Source organism: Cetorhinus maximus, chromosome 20 (genome assembly GCF_964194155.1).
Source record: "Cetorhinus maximus chromosome 20, sCetMax3.hap1.1, whole genome shotgun sequence".
Classification (NCBI taxonomy): Eukaryota; Metazoa; Chordata; class Chondrichthyes; order Lamniformes; family Cetorhinidae; genus Cetorhinus; species Cetorhinus maximus.
This window is the reverse complement of record NC_135898.1, coordinates 29,324,244-29,347,683: the sequence shown is the minus strand read 5'-3', so window position 1 is coordinate 29,347,683 and position 23,440 is coordinate 29,324,244. Positions and strand designations below refer to the sequence as shown.

Below are 23,440 nucleotides of genomic sequence, written 5' to 3'. Positions count from 1 at the left end.
CAAGATGCACTGCAGCAACTCAGCAAGCCTCATTCAACAGCACCTTCCAAACCCCACTATCTCTACCAGAAGAACAATGGCAGCAGACACATGGGAACACCACCACCTGCAAGTTCCCCTCCAAGTCCTTCACGCATCCTAATGTGGAACTGCATCGCCATTCCTTCACTGTCACTGGGTCACAATCCTGGAACTCCTTCCCCAACAGCACTGTGGATGTACCTGTACCACCACCTTAAGGGTAATAAATGCTGACTTCACCAGTGATGCTCACATTCCCATTAAAGAATAAAAAGGTGTGGTTCTCTGGAAGTCTAAGCCACAATAAGATGAACAATGCATCAGCAGTGAAGCAAGAGAAATTTTATTGAATTGACTCACTTCCTTCATATCTGAAGTAGAAGCTACACTGATCATAGACATTTACTGGTACACTCAAATTCATCCCTTATCTTCATACCAATTGTGATTCTACAACTGATCACGGTTTGGATTGGGCTACTATGGACAATGTCAGATTCTTCGTGGCTATTTAATTCTTCTTGCCATACCACCACTTGTCCACTGCAGAGAGAGAGAGAGAGAGATTATATTACAAAATAGCTTGATTCAGGACATTCCACTTTAATACAACTGCATTTCAGCATTATTGGGTTTAGTTCAGAGTCACAGCAACATAGGAGGAGCCTATTTGGCTATCATGTCCATGCTGGCTCTCTGTAGAACTATCCACTCAGTCCCATTCTCCCACTCTATCCATGCAGAATGAAGTTTATTTCATTCAAGTGCCTATCCAATTTCATCTTGAAATCATTGATCATCTCCATTTCCACCATTCTCATAAGCAACAAGTTCCAGGTCATTACCACTCGCTGCATAAAAAAGTTCCTCTTCACATTCCCCCTGCATCTCTTTCCAAAAACCAAATCTGTGTCCCCCACCCAGTCCTTGTACCAACAGTTAATGGTAAGAGTTTTTCTTTGTCTACCTTATCTACCTTGTCAAAATCATGTACACCTGTGTCAATTCTGCACTCAGCCTCCTTTGCTGCAAGGAGAACAGCCCCAGCTTCTCCAATCTAACCTCGTGGCTAAAATTCCCCATCCCTGGAACCAAAAATCTCCTCTCAAAGATCCTCACATCCTTCCTAAAGTGTGGTGACCAGAACTGGATGAAGGCCACTCCTCATGTCAATAAGATTATGGCTGATCTCTGGCCTCAACTCTCTAACCCGATCCCCAATTCCCTTGGAGCCCAAAAACTGATCCACCTCAAACTTGAATATATACAGATGGATAATCCACAACTCTCTGGGGTAGAGAATTCCAAGGGTTCATAAGTGTCCAAGTGAAGAAATTTCTCATCTCAGTGCTAAATGGTCGACCTCTTATCCTGAGACTATGCCCTTAGTTCTAGACTTTCCAGTCAGGGGGAACAACATCTTAGTTTTATTCTTGTCAAATCCTCACAGAATATATATTTCAAGAAAATCAGCTCTCATTCTTCTTAACTCTTGGGTATATAGGCCATTCTATTCAATCTCTCCTCATAGGCCACCATTCATCACAGGAATCAAACTAGTGAATCTTTGTTGCACTCCCTCTAAAGCAAGTACATCTTCCTTAGGTTCAGTGACCAGGACTCCAGGTGTGATCTCACCAAAGTCCTGGTCCATTTGTAGCAAAGCTTCTTCACTCTTGCGCTCCAATCCCTTTGCAATCAACATTTAAAAGTTTCTTGCCTTTGAAAAAAGATTCTGCTTTTCTGTTCTTACTACCAAAGTGAGTAACCTTACACTTCCCCACTTCTCCACCTGTCACTTTCTTGCCTACTCACTTAACCTGCTATCTATATCCTCTTCCAGACAGGATGCATGACACTCGGTTCCTTTGCCTTAGTCATTATACAGATTGCAAATAGCTGAGGCACGAGTGATCCTTGGTTCCACCCCACTAACAGCCTGAATCTGAAAATGATCCAGTTATTCCTACTCTCCCCTCCTTTCTGTCCGTTAATCGATCCTCTATCCATGCTAATATTACCCCAGCCCCATAAGCTTTTACCTCATGCAACAAATTTTCTGTGGCACCTGTGGCCTTCTGAAAATCCAAATTTCCACTATTACATCCACTTGTTCACCTTTATCTACCCTGTTACTTACATCGTCAAAAGAACTCCAAAAGACTCAAATACAATTTCTCTTCATAAAACTATGCTGAATTTGCCTAATCCCTAATCATTTTATAAATGTCATTACCACTTCCTTAATAATGAGTTCCTATATTTTCCCATTCGAATGATGTCAGGCTAACTGGTCTGTCTTTCTCTGATCTCTCTGCCCTGTTTTAAATAGCTGCCTTACATTTGCCAACTTATTTCCAAAAGGCATTCAATAAGGTGCCATATAAAAGGTTACTGCACAAGATAGGAGCTCACGGTATTGGGGGTAATGTATTAGCATGGATTGAGGATGGGTTAACACAGAAGACAGAGAGTCGGGAATAATGGGTCTTTTTCAGGTTGGAAAGACATAACCAGTGGAGTGCCACAAGGATCAGTCCTAGGGCCTCAATTATTTACTATCTATATTAATGACTTGGAGGGGTGGGTGCAGAGTGTAATGTATCCAAATTTGCTGATGATACAAAAATAGTTGAGAGGGCATGTTGTGATGAGGACATAAGGAATCTGCAAGGGGATATAGACAGGTTGAGTGAGTGGGCAAAAACTTGGCAGATGGAATTTAATGTAGGAAAGTGTGAAGTCATGCACTTTGGTAGGAAAATCAAAACGCAGCCTATTATTTAAATGGAGAGACACTCCAAAAAAGTGCAGCACAGAGGGATCTGGGTGTTCTTGTACATGAAACACAAAGTTAGCATGCAGGTGCAGCAAGTAATTCAGAAGGCAAATGGAACTTTGACCTGTATTGCTCAGGGTTGGAGTTTAAAAATAGGGAAGTCCTGTTGCAACTGTACAGGGTGTTGGTGAGACCGCATCTGGAGTATTGTGTACAGTTTTGGTCCCTATATTTAAGAAAGGATATACTGGCATTGGAAGCAGTTCAAAAAAGATTCACTAGGCTGATACCTGGGATGAAGAGGTTGACTTATCAAGAACGGCTAAACAGGTTAGGCCTTTTTATTCATTAGAATTTAGAAGAATGAGGGGTGATCTTATTGAAATGTACAAGGTTCTGAGGGGACTTGACAGGGTAGATGTTGAGAAGATGTTTCCACTGGTGGAGGAGTCTCGAATAAGGGGACACCCATTTAAAACTGAGATGCGGAAGGAATTTCTTCCCTCAGAGGGTAGTGAATGCCTGGAATTCTCTACCCCACAGAGTTGTGGAGGCTAGATCACTGAAAGTATTTAAAGAGGAGGTAAAAGGATTTTTGAAATATTGGGTAGCTGAGGGTTATGAGGAGCTGGGACGAAAGAGGAGTTGAGGCCTGGGGCAGATCAGCCATGATCTTATTGAATGGCAGGCTTGAGAGGCTGAATGGCCTACCCTTGCTCCTACTTCTTATGTTATGTTCTTTAACTTCCAATCAACTGCCACCACACCAGAATATGGAGAATTTTATAAGATCACAGCCAGTGCAGAGTCAGAGCAAGCAAGCAGTACAGAGTGACTGAGACAGATAGAGTGAGCAAACGAATGAGCATTGAGATTGTGAGAGAAGAAGAAAGTGAGTGGCAGAAAGAATGACACACAGATTAAAATTTGTGAAACTGTGATTGAAGGAGCAGCGAACACAGGAGGGTAGATTCGATGATCAGTGATCTCAAGCATTGGAGCACTTGCTCTGTCCAAAAATAAGCAGCGCATGGTGTAAAGGATTGAATTTGAGTAGCCGGACAAGGTCCAAGAGTCAGGGAGAGAATGAGTATTAAAATAAGTAATAAAAAGTACCTGGATGAGCACTTGGCATGTCATAACATTCAAGGCTCTGGGCCAAGTGGTGGTAAATAGGATTAGGTTGGTAGGTCAGGTGTTTCTCACGTGTTGGTGCAGACTCGATGGGCCGAATGGCCTCTTCTGCACTGTGTGATTCTGAGAGTTCTAGACAGTGAGTCATCAGTCAAGGGTTAGAGGAGGGAGAGAGACTCAGGGAAAATTTGATTATTCGGTTGGCATGTGAGGAGAAGAGTGAGGCTGAGCCAAAGGTAAGTGATGGAGCCTGCGGAGTACCTGGCTGTCAGGCCTAGATGATAGGGAGACTTGGGAGTGTTTTCCATTGAGCATCGCTCAATGGCCTATGACTCAACCAGGAGTCTAACAGCTCAGAAAGGCCAAAGCAATTAGAGTCACAAATTCAGTGGGTGTGGCTCATCAGAGCCAAATGAACACAGCCTGGGTCAAGTTGACCAAGGGATTTAGCCACAATGAGCTTTTATGCTTTTATGGATTGACGGATTTATAATGCCGATTGGGCATTCTCCATATGTGATCAACAGTACAGTGAACATGCATGCATACATACATGAACATTTCAATAAATGCCTTTAGCATTGACTCAGCTACATATGCCAGCCTGGAAACCATAGGCTAATTGAAGCTGTCTAGGTTAATGGATGAGAAACCAGGTGAGAATTTCATTTCACTGTTTGATGAGACAAACAGACTTTTATGATCCAAGACCAGGCTTTTTAGTAGTGTGCAGTTTCATTGTTCCTTTTCCATCTCACCTGCTCTCCTGTGGGAACTCCTTTTTTCTGACATAAGGGCCAACAGTTCAAGTGTGGGGTGTGTAAGGAGAGACAGAAGGGCGGGGTGGGGCGGATGAGGGAGGGTGGAAATTATGGGAAGGGGTAGAATGGGATTTGAGGAGAGGGACAATGGGGGGAGTGCAAGGAGAGAAGCGATGTGAATCCGGATGTGAGAGATTAGAAGTATAATGTGACTTGTGGAGGAGAGGTGAATTGGAACCATTGGGAAGTGGAAGGGGAGTGGGACCCGTGAGAAGGAGAATAGGACCAGCAGGAGGAAAGCTTGGGTGGAGGGAGAATTTGAAATCCAAAGAGAGGGGTTGAGGTATTAGAACAGTATAGCAATGTGGGTAAAGACAAGCAGAGTGGGACAGGAAGGGACCAAGTGTTTAACAAAACTTATACATCAGCGAATAAGGTAATTGCAGGGAATAGAAATTTTAAAAAATGAAATTTGAATCTGAACGCACAAAGCATCTGCAATAAGATGGATGAACAAGTGGCACAAACAGAGGTGTTAGATCTAGTTATCATTACAGGGACATGGTCACAAGATGATCAAGGTTGGGAAATAAATATTCTAGGGTACACAATATTTCGGAAAGACAGACAGAATGGCAAAGGAGGAGGCGTAGCCCTGATAGTAAAGGATGACATTAGGACATTAGTGAGAAAGGATCTGGCCTCAGAAGATCATGAAGTAGAATCAGTATGGGTGGAAATTAGAAACACCAAGAGTCAGAAAACACTGGTGGGAGTAGATTGTAGGTCACCTAACCGTAGTTATACCACTGGGCAGAACATTAAAAAATAAATCATTGGAGCTTGTAACAAAGCAAATGTAATAATTCAGAGGGATTTTAATCTTCATTTGGACTGGGACAATCAAACTGGCAAGAGTTGCCTAGAAGATAAGTTTGTAGAATGTTTCCGTGATAGCTTCTTGGAGCAATACATTGTGGAACAAACTAGGGATAAAGCTACCTTATATCTAGTATTGTGTAATGAAGCAGGGTAAATGAGTAATGTCATAGTAAAAGATTCACTGGGAAATAGTGATCATAACACCATTCAATTCCATGTTATGTTTGAAAGTGACATATTCCAATCACAAACAGGAATCTTAAACTTAAACACAACCAATTACTTAGATATGAGGGGAGAACTGGCAAAGGTTCATTGGGTAAATAGGCTGAAAGGTATGGAGGTAAATGAACAGTGGGGGACATTTAAAGAAACAATTCAAATTGTTCAACAAAAATACATTCTGTCAAAGCTTTTCAGTGCTCATCAGGACAATTCGCAAGAATACCAAATTGTAAAGGGAACAACTTATACTGCATGAGAAGTATGCAGATTGGTTGGCAAGTAGACTGATTGCCAGGGGTGTTACCATGGAGAATGCACCAGTTAACCGATAACTGACATTTAACTGCCAAACTTTGCTTAAATTCAAACCAGGCAGGTTTGCTGTGATTGGACAAAGCATTGGCCTGGGGAATTAACTGGCCCATTTGACAAGAATACTAAATTTCAAAGCGAACAACAATTTGTACTGCATGAGAACAGGGTGCTGATTGGTTGGCAAGTGAGATTGATAGAGACGTTGCCATGGAGAATGAAACAGGGAACAGTTAATTGCCAAGCTCTTGTTTAAATGCAAACCAGGCAAGTCTACTCTGATTGATCAAGTCATTGCCATGGGGAATGAACCAGGGGAATGGCTGTCCCCAAGCTTTTTTAGTTGAAAGTGGTGCAGTGCGTGGACATGTTTTCCTGTTTGCAAAGGACAGGGCCCTGTGTGTGAATGTACTTGGCTTCTAGTATGCCTAAGTGAGCCACATTGCAAGCCCGACTGATATCTTAAATTGTTAGTGTTAGCATGAATAGAGGATTGGTTAACAGATAAGAGAGCGGAAAGCATAAATGGGGTTTTTTCAAATTGACAGGCAGTGAACAGTGGAGTACTGCAAGGATCAGTGCTGGGGCCTCAGCTATTTACAATTCATATTAATGACATAGATGAAGAGACAGAGAGGAATGTATCTAAGTTTGCTGATAATATCAAGTTAGGTGGAAAGGTAAGCTGTGGGGAGGACACAGATGCTGCAAAGAGATATAGGCAGGTTAGGTGAGTGGGCAACAAGGTGACAGATGGATTATAATGTAGGGAAGTGTGACCTCATTCACTTTGGTCACAAGAATAGAACAGTAGAATTTTTTTTTTTAAGGTGTGAAACATTTAAGTTGATGTTGAAAGAGACTTGGGTGTGCCCGTACAAGGAATGCAGAAAGTTAGCATGCAGGTGCAGCAAGCAATTAAGAAGGCAAATGGCATGATGGCCTTTATTCAAGGGGATTGGAGTACAAGAATAAAGAAGCCTTGCTACAATTATGCAGGGCTTTAGTGAGGCCACATCTGGAATAGTGTGTGCAATTTTGGTCTCCACATTTAAGAAAGGCAATACAGCAAAGGTTCACTAGATTGGTTCCTGGGATGAGGGGGTTGTCCTATGATGAGGTGCTGAGTAAACTGGGCTTATATTCTCTGGAGTTTAGAAGAATGAGAAGTAATCTCATTGAAACCTCCAAAATTCTGAAGTGGCTTGATAGGGTGGACTCTAAGAGATTGCTTCCATTGGTCAGGGAATCGACCAATCATTTAGGGCTGAGATGAGGAGAAGTTACTCACAAAAGGGTTGTGAACCTTTGGAATTCTCTACCCCAGAGGGTTGTGGATGCTCCATCGTTGAATACATTTAAGGCTGGAATAGACAGATCTTTGCTCTCTCAGGGAATTAGGCAGGCGGGAAAATGAGTTAAAGCCCAGGATCAGCCATGACCGTATTGAATGGCAGAGCAGGATTGATGGGCCATACGGTCTACACCTGCTCCCATTTCTTGTGTTGTCTCTAAGATACAGGTGACTGCCATGCAGCAATTTGAAATGTACTCCGCACTGAAATAAACAGGCTGCTCACACCTCAGTGGTAGTTCAGTGACATCATGGACAAAAAGTGTTGTTCAGAGCAATTTGTAACCCAGTACCAATAAAGTTTACAGCGAACATTGGTGACAAGTAACATTTGCACCATACAAGTACCAGGCAACGAGCATCTCCAACAAGGGGTTAACCACTTCCCCATGACATTCAATGGCATAACTATTGTTGAATTTTCACCCCCTCCCATTATCAACATCTTGGGGGGGACGGGGGGGGCGACACTATTGATCTGAAACAATAAATACTGAGGCTACAAGAAACTGAAGCAGCCTAAAAGGGGATAGATAGCCAGTCCTAAGCTAAATAAAAGACCCCAAAATCCAGGGCAATGGAACAGGAGAAAGTCCCAAGAAGATCTTCTAGTCAAAGGACGGACAGGAGGTCAGATGTTGGGTAATATGCAGCAAAGGCACTGCAAAGCCTTTGCACAGCCTACATCTAGTTGACCAGCAGAATTTGCTATACATAAAAGGTGTTTGCACAGACATGGCATAGGGGCATGAATTATACATTTAATCCTGTCTTAGTACAAGAGCTAAAGAAACAGTGGTGAACAGTGAAATGTAGAAGGAAGGATGAGTGACGATCAGCTTACACCAAATTCCATTATAATAGAATTTGCTAAGCACTGTGAGATAACATGGCTAGGAGTCAACTGTACCCCACAGAGGTATATGTTAGGAAAACTCTTACCATCCGCTGGTGCTGAATCACCTGCTCCGTACGCTGGCACCTGAAAAAACAGAGTTTAGAAATGTTTAAGCTGAAACAGGTGGAGTCCTATAACAAAATGGAATGATATAGCAAAGGAGGTGGCCATTTGGTACATTGTGCTTGTTCCAGCTCTTTGAAAGATATATCCAATTAGTCCCACTAACCTGCCCTTTCCCCAGAGCCCTTTAAATTTTTTCTTTTCAAGCATTTGAGGGAAGTTGGAAATTGCAGAAGCACTGATCATAATCCTCCAATCCTCCGTGTTAGGAAATAGAGATAGTTTAAGTTATATTGGTATTTGTACGTGTTAGGAATGAGTTTTGGCTTTAAAATTTAAGTTTGATTTGTATTTCTGCATGTGTGTTAAGTTAAAGAAACAACAGGGGGCTGCAGAGGTAGATCCCTCCCACAGGCACACACACAAGAAGGGAAGCTGTTGGAGTTCAGTTGGTTTGAAGACAGCTATGAACCAGAAGCAGCCTAAAAGGGGATAGATAGCCAGTCCTAAGCTAAATAAAAGACCCCAAAATCCAGGGCAATGGAACAGGAGAAAGTCCCAAGAAGATCTTCTAGTCAAAGGACGGACAGGAACCTGGAAAAGATCCTGTTAAGTGAAGTTAAGAGTGAGGGACGGGCAGAGAAAGGCTCCAAGCTTCAGATTTAAAGAGACAAAAGCTGTAAAAAGTAGATTTAAAGCGAGAACAGCTTGCAAAACACAATAAGGTCCAAAGAGACAGATGAAGGTCTGTAATTCTTTGCTAAAGGCATGTGAAGTAGTAATGCACTGTTGGTGGTTGAGTCGGTGAGAGAGAGCATGGAAGACAGCTTGAATGCATGGAGGAACATCAGAAGGAGAGTTTGAAACCCTGGAGGGGTACCCTTGCATAAGGTGTCTGAGAGAAGGTGTCGGTTTGGGAGAAGATTCCAAGGCTCCAAGATTCCTTGGAGAGTGGAGCTGGGAAACCCTCGTGTGAAAGATGGCGTGCAGTGAGACTGGTTGGCTCACGGTGTGACAAGAATCTGGGGAGGGGGGGTGGTGGGGAGAGTTGAAGAAAGAACCACAGCATCTGGTTGAGGTGGCATCTGTCACTTGGTTTTAGAATATGGTGTATCTGACCACAGGGTGCCATGGATTTACATGGACTGGGTATTTAGTGTGGACATTAGCGTATAAGATAGCTTTTGTAACTTGTGTTATCCTTACAAATCTGTATATATCTGTAAAGGTATAGTTGTGGGTGAAGGAGTATTGTAATAAAGTTAATCTTTTCTTTTGAATAGATGTTTTATGCTTTTGTTAAAAGTTCATTAGCTGACTCCTGTGACTCTGTTCAGTAGCCTCTCTCCACGTATCTAAACAAACAAATAAAAGTTAGGATCTACCGAGCTGGGTTCCACCCTGGGATCAAGCTTGTCCAGTGGTAATCTCAGATGGGATTGTAACATTAGATATATGGGTGCTGTCAGGAGGCTAGAGAATTGCAAATGTTGCACCATTGTTTAAAAAAGGGTGTAAGGATAAGCCCAGCAACTAAGGCCAGTCAGTTTAACCTCGGCAGTGGAAAAACTTTTAGGAACGATAATTCGGGACAAAATTAACAGTCGCTTGGGCAAATCCTAATAAGTTAAGGAAAGCCAGCATGAATCTGTTGAGGGCACGTCGTGTTCAGCTAACTTGCTAGAGTTTTTTGTTGAGGTAGCAGACAGGGTGAATGGGGTTGATGTTGATGTGCTGTACATGGATTTCCAGAAAGCATTCGATAAAGTGCCACATAACAAGCTTGTGAGCAAAGTTAGAGCCCATGGAATAAAAAGGACAACATGGATACAAAATTGGCCAAGTTACAAGAAACACAGTAGCAGTGAATAATTGTTTTTTGAACTGGAGGACATTAAATTGTGGTTCCCAGGTGTCAGTGTTAGGTCCCTTGTTCTTCATAATATATATTAACAACCTAGATCTTGGTGTACAGGGCACAATTTCAAAATTTGCAGATGGCAAAACTTAGAAGCGTTGTGAACTGCAGGGGTAGTGTAGAACAGGCTTGTCAAATATCCAGCTCGCTGGCCACATCTGTGTGGTCCCTGGAGGTGGTTTTCAAAATGCTGGTAAATGCAGTGAAAGATTCTTAAAGAAACTGCTCCTCCACTCACTGGCTGTTCCTCTCCCATGTTTGCTGCTAATTGCTTCTCATATGAACCTGTGATTGGAAGAATAGCAACACTGGCAGCAGAAAGTAGGGTCCAGAAATGGAGGTATTGGGGAGAAAGCAAGACAGGCTCACTGCTGGGTCGGGGTGTAGCACATGGGCCAGGGGTGGGGGGGAGAAGCGGGAGGGAGCGCGGGGGAAAGTGTGTGTTTGAGGGGAGTGTGTCTGGCTCACTCAGTCTCAGGATTTCCACTCAGCCTCACACCCACACATCAATGCACAATGACACACACTCACATGGTCATTGAGGGTTAGTGAGCATCAAGAGATTGGAGTGAGCCAGACAGAGTCCGAACCTCTCACACTCTAATGTTGATCTTTATTAATTACTCTTTACTTTATCAATTGCTTTATTTTTGCTTAGCAAGTTGCTTTTCTTCAACTTTATTTTGAAATTAATGTTGTGCCAAAACTTATCCTTCTGAAATTAGCTCATCAGCTCCTTGAGTGAGAAGAAAATGTAAATGTGGCCGCTGATGGAAGAACACAGACAATATAAAATAAAGGGCACAATTTTAAAGAGAGTGCAGGGCAGAGGGTCCTGGGGACCACATGCACAATCATTGAAGGTGGCAGGACAGGTTGAGAGGACAGTTAATAAAACATGCAAGATTCTGGACTTTATTAATAGGGGCAGAGTGTGCAAAAGCAAGGAAGCTAGGATAAACCTGTATAAAACACTGATTCAGCTTCAGCTGGAGCAGTGTGTCCAGTTCTGGGCACCACACTTTAGGAAGGATGTGAAGGTATTTAGAGGGTGCAGAGAAGATTCATGAGAATGGTTCTAGGGATGAGGAACTTCAAATATGAAGATAGATTAGAGAAGCTGGAGCTCTTCTCCTTGAAGAGAAGGTTAAGAGTAGATTTGATAGAGGTGCTCAAAATCAGGAGGGGTCTGGACAGAGTAGATAAGGAGAGACTGTTCCTATTGGTGGAAGGATTGAGAACCAGAGGGCACAGATTTAAGGTGATCGGCAAAAGATCCAGAGACAACATGAGAAAAACTTTTTCACATAGTGGGTGGTTAGGATCTGGAATACACTGCGTGAGAGCATGGTGGAAACGGATTCAACTGAAGCTTTCAAAAGAAAATTAGATCATCATCCGAAGAGAAACAATTTGCAAGGCTATGAGGAAAAGAGGAGTGGGAATCAGTGAGCAGCTCTGGCAGAGAGCTGGAACAGACACGTCAGGTCAAATGGTCTCCTGTACTGTAACCATTCTCTGGTTGTATGATTCTATTTATCCTTGTAAAAGTTATTGCTAAATCTGCTTCTACCATCCACTCTTCTAGCATTCCAGATCATAGCTTGCTGCATAAAAATGCTTCTCATCCAATTACCAACTATCTTAATTGTGTCCTCAGTTACTGACCTTCCTACTGAAAGTTGTTTCTCCTTATTTACTCTATCTTGCTTTTATCATGTTCATGATTTTACTTTCATTGAATCTCCCTTTTAACCTACTCTGATCTAAGGAGAACAGCCCGTTTCACTCGTCTCTCCCACTTAACTGAAGTCCTTCCCCTGGTACCATTCTACTAAATCCCCTTTGCACTCTTTCTAACGCCTGGACATTCTCCTAAAGTACAGTACCCTGAGCTGGACCCAATACTCCAACTGAAGTCAAATGAGTGAGTTATAAAGGTTTAGCATAACTTCCTGCCTTTGGTATTCTATGTCCTGTCAACTTCCAAGATTTGCATATATACACCCCAGATCTCTGTTCCTAAATTCATTTTAAGACTGTACCATTTAGTTTATACTACCTTTCCTCATTCTTCCTATCAAAATGCAGGGTGGTGTAAAGGCAGGGCAATGGGGTTAGTTTTACATTGTTCTAAACAGCAGTACAAACAAATTCTCAACTAGCAATCTACAGGTTGTAAACTTAAATCCCACAAATTCAAATCCCACAACAGCAAAATTAAATTCAATAAATCAGGTAGTTTGTAATTTGTAACAAACCCAACTAGTTCATGAATATCTTTCACGGTGGAGAGTCTGCTGTCCTTATCTAGGCTGCAATGACTCCAGACCCCAATGCAGCTCACTCAACGTTGCCGGGGAAACTAGAGATATTCTTGTCACAAAAACATAAATAATGGGAAAATTTTGTACTAAAATGAGTAAAACACTGACAGTGTGACAATTTCTACTGGACAGCTCGATGGTAAAGTAACAATAAACCAATGAAACTGCAGCTGAAATGCATTCGTGATCAGTGAAATCACCCAGTATCCAGACTTCTCACTCTTAAGGGAGCATTCCATTGCTAACATGTGACTGCACAATAAATCCAGGATTGACCAGCCAACTTCATCGCAGCCAGGCAACAAGGAGATGCCCTTGATTGCAGTAACCATCAACATTTGCTCCAGTTTGGTTTTCCTTTACCTGCTCTTCTAGTCTACAAAAATACTCAAGGAAGAAATAGCATTCATACAGAATCTTTCATGTCCTCACGATATCCCAAAGCCCCTCACAACCAACGAATTATTTTTGGAGGCCTATCACAATCGCTATGTAGGGAGATGTGGCAGCCAATGCCTATGCTTTGAAGTGGTACAAACAGAAATAGGATAAATGAGAGAGGGATTTAGATGTGTTCAGGTCTCTCGATTGCAGGTTGAACACATTACCTTCTGACTCCGAGGTGAGTGAGACAACTGTCTCCTGCTCTGCTCGCAGGACATTGTAAGTTGATAATCAGGCTAAAAAATACAAACTTGAAAGAGCACACGAGTGGATGATTTTGTGAAGGAACCAAGGTGTGCTTTGGCCTCATGTACCGGAGACAGAATAGCAGCTTATATACTTCAATAGCCTCTCGCAATATTAGACAAATGATTAGCATACTTACTGCATCCACAAAAGCTTTAGCGTCAGTTTCAGAACACAGGAATGGACTTTCAGACACCGTTGTGTTTATGCTGAGGAGAGAAGCAAATTCAGTAAAACTAATGTTTGAAACAAATGATGGTCAGGACAATAATGTGGATTACTGTGTGTTTAGAAATGCACGTATCTGTTACATAGAAAAATCTTGCATCTAGCTCCTATTCTCCCAGACGCATCTGTTCTGATGATCACAGAATCGCAGAACTGTTGCGGCGCAAGAGGTCACCATTCAGCCCATCGTGTCTGCACTGGCTCTCCAAATGAACAATTCACTTAGTGCCATTCTCCTGCATTCTCTCTTTTCAGATAAGAGTCTAATTCCCTCTTGAATGCCTTGATTGAACCTGCCTCCACCACACTAAGTGCATTCCAGACCCGAACCACTCACTCTGTGAAAAAATTATTTTCTCATATTGCTTTTGCTTCTTTTGCCAATTACTGTAAATTTCTTGTTCCCAATCCTTTCCTGAGTGGGAATAGTTTCTCCCTATATACTCTGTCCAGATCACTCATGATTTTGAATACCTCTATCAAATCTCCTCTCAGCCTTCTTTTCTCCAAGGAAAACAGTCCCAGCTTCTCCTGAAGTTCCTCGTCCCTGGAACCATTCTCATGAATCTTTTCTGCACTCTCTCCAATGCCCTCACATCCTTCCTGAAGTGTGGTGCTCAGAACTGGATGCAATACTCCAGCTAACACTGAACTAGTGTCTTACATAAGTTCAATATAACCTCCTTGCTTTTGTACTCTATGTCACTATTAATAAAGCCCAGGATACTGCATGCTTTATTAACTGCTCTCTCAACTTGTCTTGCCATCTTCAATGCCGTATGCACATATACCCCCAGGATCCTCTGCTCTTGCACCCCCTTTGGAGTTGTACCCTTTATATTGTCTCTCCAAGTTCTTCCTACCAAAATTAATCACTTCACATTTCTCTGCATTGAATTCCATCTGCCACCTGTATGCCCACTCCACCAACTTGTCTATGTCCTTTTGAAGTTCTACATTATCCTCCTCACAGTCCACAGTGCTTCCAAGCTTTGTATTATCCACAGATTTTGAAATTGCACCCTGTACACCAAGGTCTAGGTCATTAATATAAATCAGAAAAAGGGTCCCAACACTGAACCCAGGGGAACTTCACTACAAACCTTCCCCCAGCCAAAGCAGTGTCTCTGTTGATGCAACTTTCTATGCCAGTGTGAAATGTCTTCCTTTTTCCTTAACCGAGGATTACTCTTCACCATGTTCAAACAATTTCTCACACCCCTTTCCCAGAACAATGACAGGGTTCCCCTTGTCCTCACCTTCTACTCCACCAGCCTCCACATTCACTGGTTATTCCTCTGCCATTTTTACTACCTCCCCAGCACATCTTTCCCTCTTAGCATTCCAATGGGACTGTGCTTGCAAAACTCAGAACATAATTTCTAATGTTAGATGTGACTCACTTACACTAGAATATATTCATATGCAGGGACCTGTCCTCTGCAGGACAAAGGAACATGCCCACGCACTGTGCCTTTTCTGAATTAAGCAAAACCACGGGGGACAATAGTTTTCTGGTGCATTGTCCATGGCACTGTCTCAACCAAAGTTGACTTACCGCCAATCAGCATCATTTACTCATGCAGTATTAACACTGCTCCCTTTGAAATTTGGTATTCTTGCCTCCATCCTGATGAGTGCAAGGCAAAACATTTCACAGCATGTTCCTTTATACTTAATTAAAGCATTTCACATCTCTAATTTTCTCCCAGTTTTATAAATGTTAACTCTGTTTCCCTCCAGATGCTGCCAGACCCGCTGAGGAATTCCGATCTGTTTATTTCAGATTTCTGTTTTTTTAAAATTCATTCATTGGGTGTGTCTCTCGCTGGCTAGCCCAGCATTTATTGCCCATCCCTAATTGCACTTGAGAAGGTGGTGGTGAGCTGCCTTCTTGAGCTGCTGCAGTCCATGTGGTGTAGGTACACCCACAGTGCTGTTAGGGAGTTCCAGGATTTTGACCCAGTGACAGTGAAGGGATGGCGATATATTTCCAAGTCAGGATGGTGAGTGACTTGGAGGGGAACTTCCAGGTGGTGGTGTACCCATGTGTTTGCTGCCCTTGTCCTTCTAGATGTTAGTGGTAGTGGGCTTGGAAGGTGCTGTCTAGAGCCTTGGTGAATTTCTGCACTGCATCTTTTAGATGGTACACACTGCTGCTACTGTGCGTCAGTGGTAGAAGGGGGGAATGTTTGTGGATGTGGTGCCACTCAACTGGGCTGCTTTGTCCTGGACAGAGTCAAGCTTCTTGAGCGTTGTTGGAGCTGCACTTATCCAGGCAAGTGAACAGTATTCCATCACACTGCTGACTTGTGCCTTGTAGATGGTGGACAGGCTTTGGGGAGTCAGGAGGTGAGTTACTTGCTGCAGGATTCCTAGCCTCTGACTTGCTCTTGTAGCCCCAGTATTTATATGGCTAGTCCAGTTCGGTTTCTGGTGAATGGTAACCCCCCAGGATGTTGATAGCTTCTGCAGTATTTTGCTTTGTGGAAGAATTGGGATGGCTCCATGTCTTCGCCAAGGGACAGAATGTAGAGGTGGTCCGGGAGGGGCCAAGGACAGGTTGTTGAAGGTATGGAGTAGGAAGAGAAGTCAGTTGTAGAAATGCTCTGGTTATGCTTGGATGCATAAATATGGATTGTGAGGGTAATCCCACTGAGCTAGACAATGGTTTGTCAAAGGTTGCAGAGAGGTCAAGCACAGATAGCAAACCATAGTCACAGCATACAGGTACTCCTATATTTCCTGCAACCCCGCCCCCCCACCCCGGTAACTCATATTGCCATGCCCCACCCCCATCTCCCCAGGTACTCTTCCACTCCTACCCCCACTCTACAGTTACTCACTCCTCCAATTCCCGTACCACATCCACTGTGATCATCTCAAGATATCTGTTAATTGAGATTCTTGTTTCATTCAATGGCCATGTCCAAGATGCTTTAGGGTAATCAAGACAAGAAAATGCCAGCGTTTCTTCATTTTTTGTCAAGCTTCAGGTTATCTTCTTCTCAAACTGACCATCATGCCGGCCTCACAAACTGACCGTTCTGCCAGTCTCACACTTACCAGTTAATTCCTCCCACCGAGGATTTCTTCATTATCAGATCCTTCCAGAAGTTGTGCGTGCTTTTGATCGCCTGAATGGCAAAGTCCTGCAAGCAATGAATCTCTTGTTATTGGTATAGAAACCTGAAAAGTCAGTCAAATGCTAAAGATCATCTAGGAGAATGGAGAACAGAAAACTGGCAAGAAACACAGCCCATTGAATTAACATTGGAACACAGGAGAACTGCACCAGTCTTCAAAGGGCAGCGCATCAAAAAATTAAAGACAGGAAAGCAATGCATTAATCTTCAGCAGCACAAATTAGCCAACAAGTACAAGATTATCAAGCTTTATACAAGACTAACAGCTAACCTTTTTTTTATAGCATTGAGTAGTAAATGAAGATGGACAATTTGGAGCATAATCCTCCCAATTATCCTCAAGAATAAGGATAAAAGAGCGTATGTAGTGCAGCAGAGACACAGGATAAAAGAGCGCAAGGAGAGCGGCAGAGACACAGGATAAAAGAGTGCGAGGAGAGCGAACACACAGGATAAAAGAGCACAAAGACATACCTTGTTGTTAAGAAATATATAACCTTAGCTGTCAGTGCTACTAGCATTCAATAAACACAGTAAATTGTAGCATACATAGGAAGTAATTAAAGTAAATTACATAAGTAACAATGGCAGGGCAGGTATTATGTTGCAGCTGTGAAACGTGGGAGCTTTTGGATGCCAAGGTGAACTTACAAACATGTCTGCAGGCAGTGTAAGCAGCTTGAGGAATTCCGGATCAGGATTATTGATCTGGAAGTCGAAATGCAGACACTGTGCAACATAAGGGAGGGGGAGAAATAACTGGATACTTTGTTCCAGAAGACAGTCACACCTCTTAGAACAGGGTCATCTGTTTTGGTCAGCAGTGAGGGACAGGAGGAGGTGACTGTCAGTGAGGCAGGTAATGAGACCGAGCAAACAATAGTGGGGGAGGCTCACACTTTGCAATTGTCAAACAGGCTTGAGGTGCTCACAACCTGTGTGGATGAAAGCAAAGTTTGCAAGGTGGATGAACTGGCTGGCCATGGCACCCTGGTACAGGAAGCCATTCAAGCAGGGTGAGGGGTGCGGGGGGAGGAGCAAAAAGGAATGTAGTAATAGGGGACAGTATAGTGAGGGGGATTGACACTGGTCTCTGCAGCAAAGAGTGAGAGTCCAGACGGCTATGTTGCCTGCCCGGTGTCAGGGTTCTGGACATCTGCTCAGGGCTAGAGAGGAACTTGTAGTTGGAGGGGGAAGATCCAGTTGTCGTGGTCCATATAGGTGCCAATGCAATAGGCAGAACTAGGAAAGAGGTTCTGCAAAGTCAGTATGAGGAGCTAGGTACTAAATTAAGAAGCAGAACCTCAAAAGTAATAATCTCTGGATTATTATCTGAACCACATGCAAATTGGCATAGGGCAAATAGGATTAGAGAGATGATTGCATGGCTCAAAGACTGGTGTGGGAGATGTGCGTTCCGGTTTGTGGGGCACAGGCATCAGTTCTGGGGAAAGCGGGGGCTGTACCGTTGGGACGGTTTACACCTGAACCGCGCTGGGACGAGTGTCCTCGCAAATCGCATAACTAGGGAGGTAGAGAGGGCTTTAAACTAAACAAGAGGGGTGAGAGATCAATTTTGGGCAGAGGAAGCAATTCAAGGTGTAGAGTTAAGGCAGGAGAGCAAAATTATAATATGCAAAACAAGGGCCAGAGAATGGCAGGAAGGGACAGAGAGAAAAAAACCTAAGAATACATCAACAATCAAGACTAAATGTTACAAGGGTAACAAAAAGACAAAACTGAAGACTCTATCTGAATGTAAGTAGCATTCATAACAAAGTAAATAAATTTAAAAACAAAAAGCTAAAAGCTACTGCGGATGCTGGAAATCCAAAACAAAAACAGAATTACCTGGAAAAACTCAGCAAGTCTGGCAGCATTGGCGGAGAAGAAATCAGTTAACGTTTAGAGCCTTCATGGCCCTTCGGCAGAACTGGAGCATAGATTAGAAGAAGGGAGAAATATAAATTGGTTTAAGGTGGGTGGGTGGGGTGGGGGGGGGAAGAGACACATTGAGGGTGTGGTGTGATGATTGTGGAGATGAGCAGATAATCAAAAGATGTCACAGACAAAAGGGTCAAAGAGGTGTTGAAGGTGGTGGTCTTTGTCTGAGAAAAGTGCTAATTAAGAATAGAAGTCAGGATATTCAAAGTACAACTCTAGTGGGGGTGGGGTGGAAAGACTAAAGGTTTTAGTTTTAAATTTAAAAATAATGGAAATAGGTGGGGAAAGAAGAATCTATATAAATTATTGAAAAAAAAAAGCTGGGGGGGGGGGAAGAAATGGGATGGAGATGGGGGGAGGGGGAGTTTAAGATCTAAAGTTGTTGAATTCAATATTCAGCCCAGAGGGCTGTAAGGTGCCTAGTCGGAAGATGAGGTGCTGTTCCTCCAAAGGAACAGCACCTCATCTTCCGACTAGGCACTTTACAGCCCTCTGGGCTGAATATTGAATTCAACAACTTTAGATCTTAAACTCCCCCTCCCCCCATCTCCACCCCGTTTCTTTCCTCCCCCCACCCCCCCCGCTTTTTTTTTCAATAATTTATATAGATTCTTCTTTCCCCACCTATTTCCATTATTTTTAAATTTAAAACTAAAACCTTTAGTCTTTCCACCCCACCCCCACTAGAGTTGTACTTTGAATATCCTGACTTCTATTCTTAATTAGCACTTTTCTCAGACAAAGACCACCACCTTCAACACCTCTTTGACCCTTTTGTCTGTGACATCTTTTGATTATTTGCTCATCTCCACAATCATCACACCACACCCTCAATGTGTCTCTTCCCCCCCTCCCACCCCCCCCCACCCACCCACCTTAAACCAATTTATATTTCTCCCTTCTTCTAATCTATGCTCCAGTTCTGCCGAAGGGCCATGAAGGCTCTAAACGTTAACTGATTTCTTCTCCGCCGATGCTGCCAGACTTGCTGAGTTTTTCCAGGTAATTCTGTTTTTGTTTTGGATTTCCAGCATCCGCAGTAGCTTTTAGCTTTTTGTTTTTAAATTTATTTACTTTGTTACCTTAAACCAATTTATATTTCTCCCTTCTTCTAATCTATGCTCCAGTTCTGCCGAAGGGCCATGAAGGCTCGAAACGTTAACTGATTTCTTCTCCGTCGATGCTGCCAGACTTGCTGAGTTTTTCCAGGTAATTCTGTTTTTGTAAAGTAAATAAATTGTTGGCCCACATTGAAATAAATAAATATGATCTGATAGCAATTACGGAGCCGTGGCTACAATATTGAAGGGTACATGTCATTCAAGAAGAATAGGAAGCTAGGTAAAGGTGGAGGGGTAGCACTGTTAATCAAAGAGGGCATTGGTGCAATAGTTAGAGATGACTTTGGTTCAGGAGATCAGGATGTAGAATTGGTTTGGATGGAGATGAGGAACAGTAGGGGGAAAAAGTCATTAGTGGGAGTGGTCTACAGGCCCCCGAACAATAGCCACAGTGTAGGACAAAGTATTCAAGAGAAAATATTGTGTGCTTGTGATAAAGGGGCGGCAATAATCATGGGTTATTTAATCTACACATAAACTGGAAAAATCAGATTGGCAGTAGTAGCCTGGATGAGGAGTTCTTAGAATGCTTTCAAGAGAGTTTCTTCGAGTGCCATATTCTGGAACCAAACAGAGAGCAGGTTATATTAGACTTGGTATTGTGTAACGTGACAGGTTTAATTAACGGTCTCAGAGTAAAGGCAGCCCTAGGTAGCAGCGACCACAATATGATTGAATTTTACATCCAGTTTGAAAGGGAGTAGAGCGGTTCTAAGACTGGTATCTTAAACTTAAATAAGGGCAACTATGTGGGGATGAAAGCTGGGCTAGCTGAAGTGATCTGGGAAACTAAGCTTGAAGATAGATCAATAGAGGAGTGGCAGACATTTAAGGAGATATTTCAGAATACTCGGAATAAGTATATTTCCACTATAAAGAAAAATTCTAAGGGGAGGACCCGCCATCCGTGGTTAACTAAAGATGTCAAGGAAAGTGTCAAACTTAAGGAAGAAACATACAACTCCGCAAAGATGAGTGGCAGGACAGATGATTGGACAGAATATAAAGAATGGCAGAGAATGAAAAAGGTTAGTCAGGAGAAAGAAATTAAGCGTGTGAGAGGAAGCTAGCTAGAAATGTAAAAACGGATAGCAAGAGTTTCTACAGGTATTTAAAAAGGAAAAGAATAAGTAAAGTTGGACCTCTAGAGAGTGACAGTGGGGAGTTAATTGTAGATATTAAGTAAATGGCAGAAGAAATGAATAAATTATTTGCTTCTGTGTTCACTATAGAGGATACAAAAAACATTCCAGTAACAGCTGCAAATCAGGATATGAATGGGAGAAATGAACTTGATGAAACTGGAATCACTAGGAAAACGGTACTGAGCAAATTGATGGAGCTGCAGGCTGGCAAGTCTCCGGGTCCCAATGGACTACATCCTAGGGTCTCAAAATAGGTGGCTAATGAGGTAGCCGATGCGCCGGTGTTAATTTTCCAAAATTAGATTCTGGAAAGATTCCATCAGATTGGAAAGTAGCAAATATAACCCCTCTATCCAAGAAGGGAGGGAGGCAGAAAACAGGAAATTATAGGCCAGTTAGCTTGACATCTGTCGTGGGGAAGTTATTAGAATCGATCACTGAGGTGATTATAGCTGGGCGCTTTAGAAGAGCTCAAGGCAATAGGGAAGAGTCAGCATGGTTTTGTGAAAGGAAAATCATGTTTAACCAATTTATTGGAGTTTTTTTTTAAGGAGTAACATGCGCAGAAGATAAAGGGGAGCCTGTACTTTGATTTCCAGAAGGCGTTTGATAAGGTGCCACGGCAAAGATTATTACAGAAAATAAAAGCGCACTGTGTAGTGGGTAACATATTAGCATGGATAGAAGATTGGTTGGCTGACAGAAAACAGAGAGTATGCATAAATGGGTCTTTTTCTGATTGGCAGGATGTGACGAGTGGAGTCCCACTGGGGTCTGTACTGGGCCTCAACTTTTTACATCAGTGACTTAGAGGGGAGTGAAGAAATGGTAGCAAAATTTGCAGATGACACAAAGATAGGTAGGAAAGTATGCTGTGAAGAGGACATAAGGAGGTTGCAGGTGGATATAGATAGGTTGAGTGAGTAGGCAAAGATCTGGCAAGTAGAGTTTAATGTGGGAAAATGTGAAGTTGTTTACTTTGGCAGGACGGACAAAAAAAGCAGACTATTACTTAAACGAAGAACGGCTGCATAATTCTGAGGTGCAGAGGGATCTAGGTGTTCTAGTACATGAGTCACAAAAAGTTAGTATGCAGGTTCAACAAGTAATTAAGGCGGCTAATGGAATGCTATCCTTTATTATGAGAAGGATTGAACATAAAAGTAAATATGTTATGCTTCAATTATACAGGGCATTGGTGAGACTGTACCTCGAATACTGTGTGCAGTTTTGGTCTCCCGATGCAAATGCATTGGAGGCAGTTCAAAGGAGGTTTACTAGATTGATACCTGGAATGAGTGGGTTGTCTTATGAGGAAAGGTTGGACAGACTGGGCCACTGGAGCTCAGAAGAGTGAGGGGTGATTTGATTGAAGTATACAAGATCCTGAACAGCCTTGACAAGGTGGACATCAAAAGGGTGTTTCCATTTCGTGGGCTAGTCCAGAATTAGGGGGCACTGTTTTAAAATTGGGGTTTGCCCTTTTAGGGCAGAAACGAGGAGAAATTTTTTCTCTCAGAGGGTTGTGCGACTTTGGAATTCTCTGCCTCAGAAGGTGGTGGAGGTGGGGTCATTGAATATTTTTAAGGCAGTGGTAGATTGATTACCTTGCCAAACAAGAATCTAAGGTTATCGGGGGTAGATGGGAATGTGGAATTCGAATCACAAGAAGATCAGCCATGATCTTATTGAATGGCAGAGCAGGCACGAGGGGCCGAATGGTCTACTCCTATGGTCTACTGTTCCTATTTCTTACGTTCTTATGAATCAGCTTTAATGAACTGCTGTCACCAGCAGGCAATGCAGAGACCAGCTTTTTCTTATTCTCCATGCATACAAGGGTAGGGTAGTGGGTGCAGGACGGTACCGAGGTGCCCGGGGGTGCGGTGCTGAGGGCCAGCGGAGAGGGGGGCGGGATGGAGAAGGATGACCAAAAGCTTGGCTGAAAAGGTGGGTTTTAAGAATTTTCTTAAAGGAGGTGAAAAGTGAGGTGCTGATGTTTAGGGAGGTTGTTCCAGATGAGGTGCTAACGATGGAAGGGTGCCAGATCATAAAAACAGAGTTCTGGCATGAACCGATTGTGTCCTGAGGCTGGAAGTCCTCGCAGAGGTTAGATCACATGGGATTCAGGTCATGGTGCTGGGCAAGTATAACCTGATAGGGACAGCAAACTTTTGTACGAGCTGAAATTTGTGGAGCATAAAAGATGTTAAGCTGGCCAGAACACTGGAATTGTCAAGAATGAAGGACTTATACTTGTTGGTTAATTTGTGCTGCTGAAGACATTAATGAGGGCAGATTCAGCAGCAAACAAGCCAAAGCAGGGGTGCAAGAGGTGACGTTGAAGTGGAACTAGTGGGTATTTGCAATATAGGATTAAAATCTCTGTTCGGCTTCAAATAGGACACAAAGGTTCAAATAGTGCGGGTCCCCCTGAGACAAGTTACCAGGAAGTAGGATGGAGTCAATGGCTCTACAGTTTGTGGTGGGGA

At 42.9% G+C, this 23,440-nt stretch overlaps 1 protein-coding gene across 1 annotated transcript in view; it reads right to left on the bottom strand.

Annotated features, from left to right (window-relative positions):
* Positions 1 to 343: 343 nt before the first annotated feature.
* The window catches only part of LOC144695000 (inorganic pyrophosphatase-like), a 55,588-nt gene continuing 32,491 nt past the window's right edge, over positions 344 to 23,440 (bottom strand). The window contains exons 8-11 of the mRNA XM_078565843.1: positions 16,659 to 16,744; positions 13,504 to 13,573; positions 8,411 to 8,450; positions 344 to 564 (exon numbers count right to left, since the gene is read on the bottom strand). Coding sequence (XP_078421969.1) covers positions 533 to 564; positions 8,411 to 8,450; positions 13,504 to 13,573; positions 16,659 to 16,744 — 228 coding nt within the window. The 3' untranslated portion in view covers positions 344 to 532. The remainder of the gene's footprint in view (positions 565 to 8,410; positions 8,451 to 13,503; positions 13,574 to 16,658; positions 16,745 to 23,440) is intronic.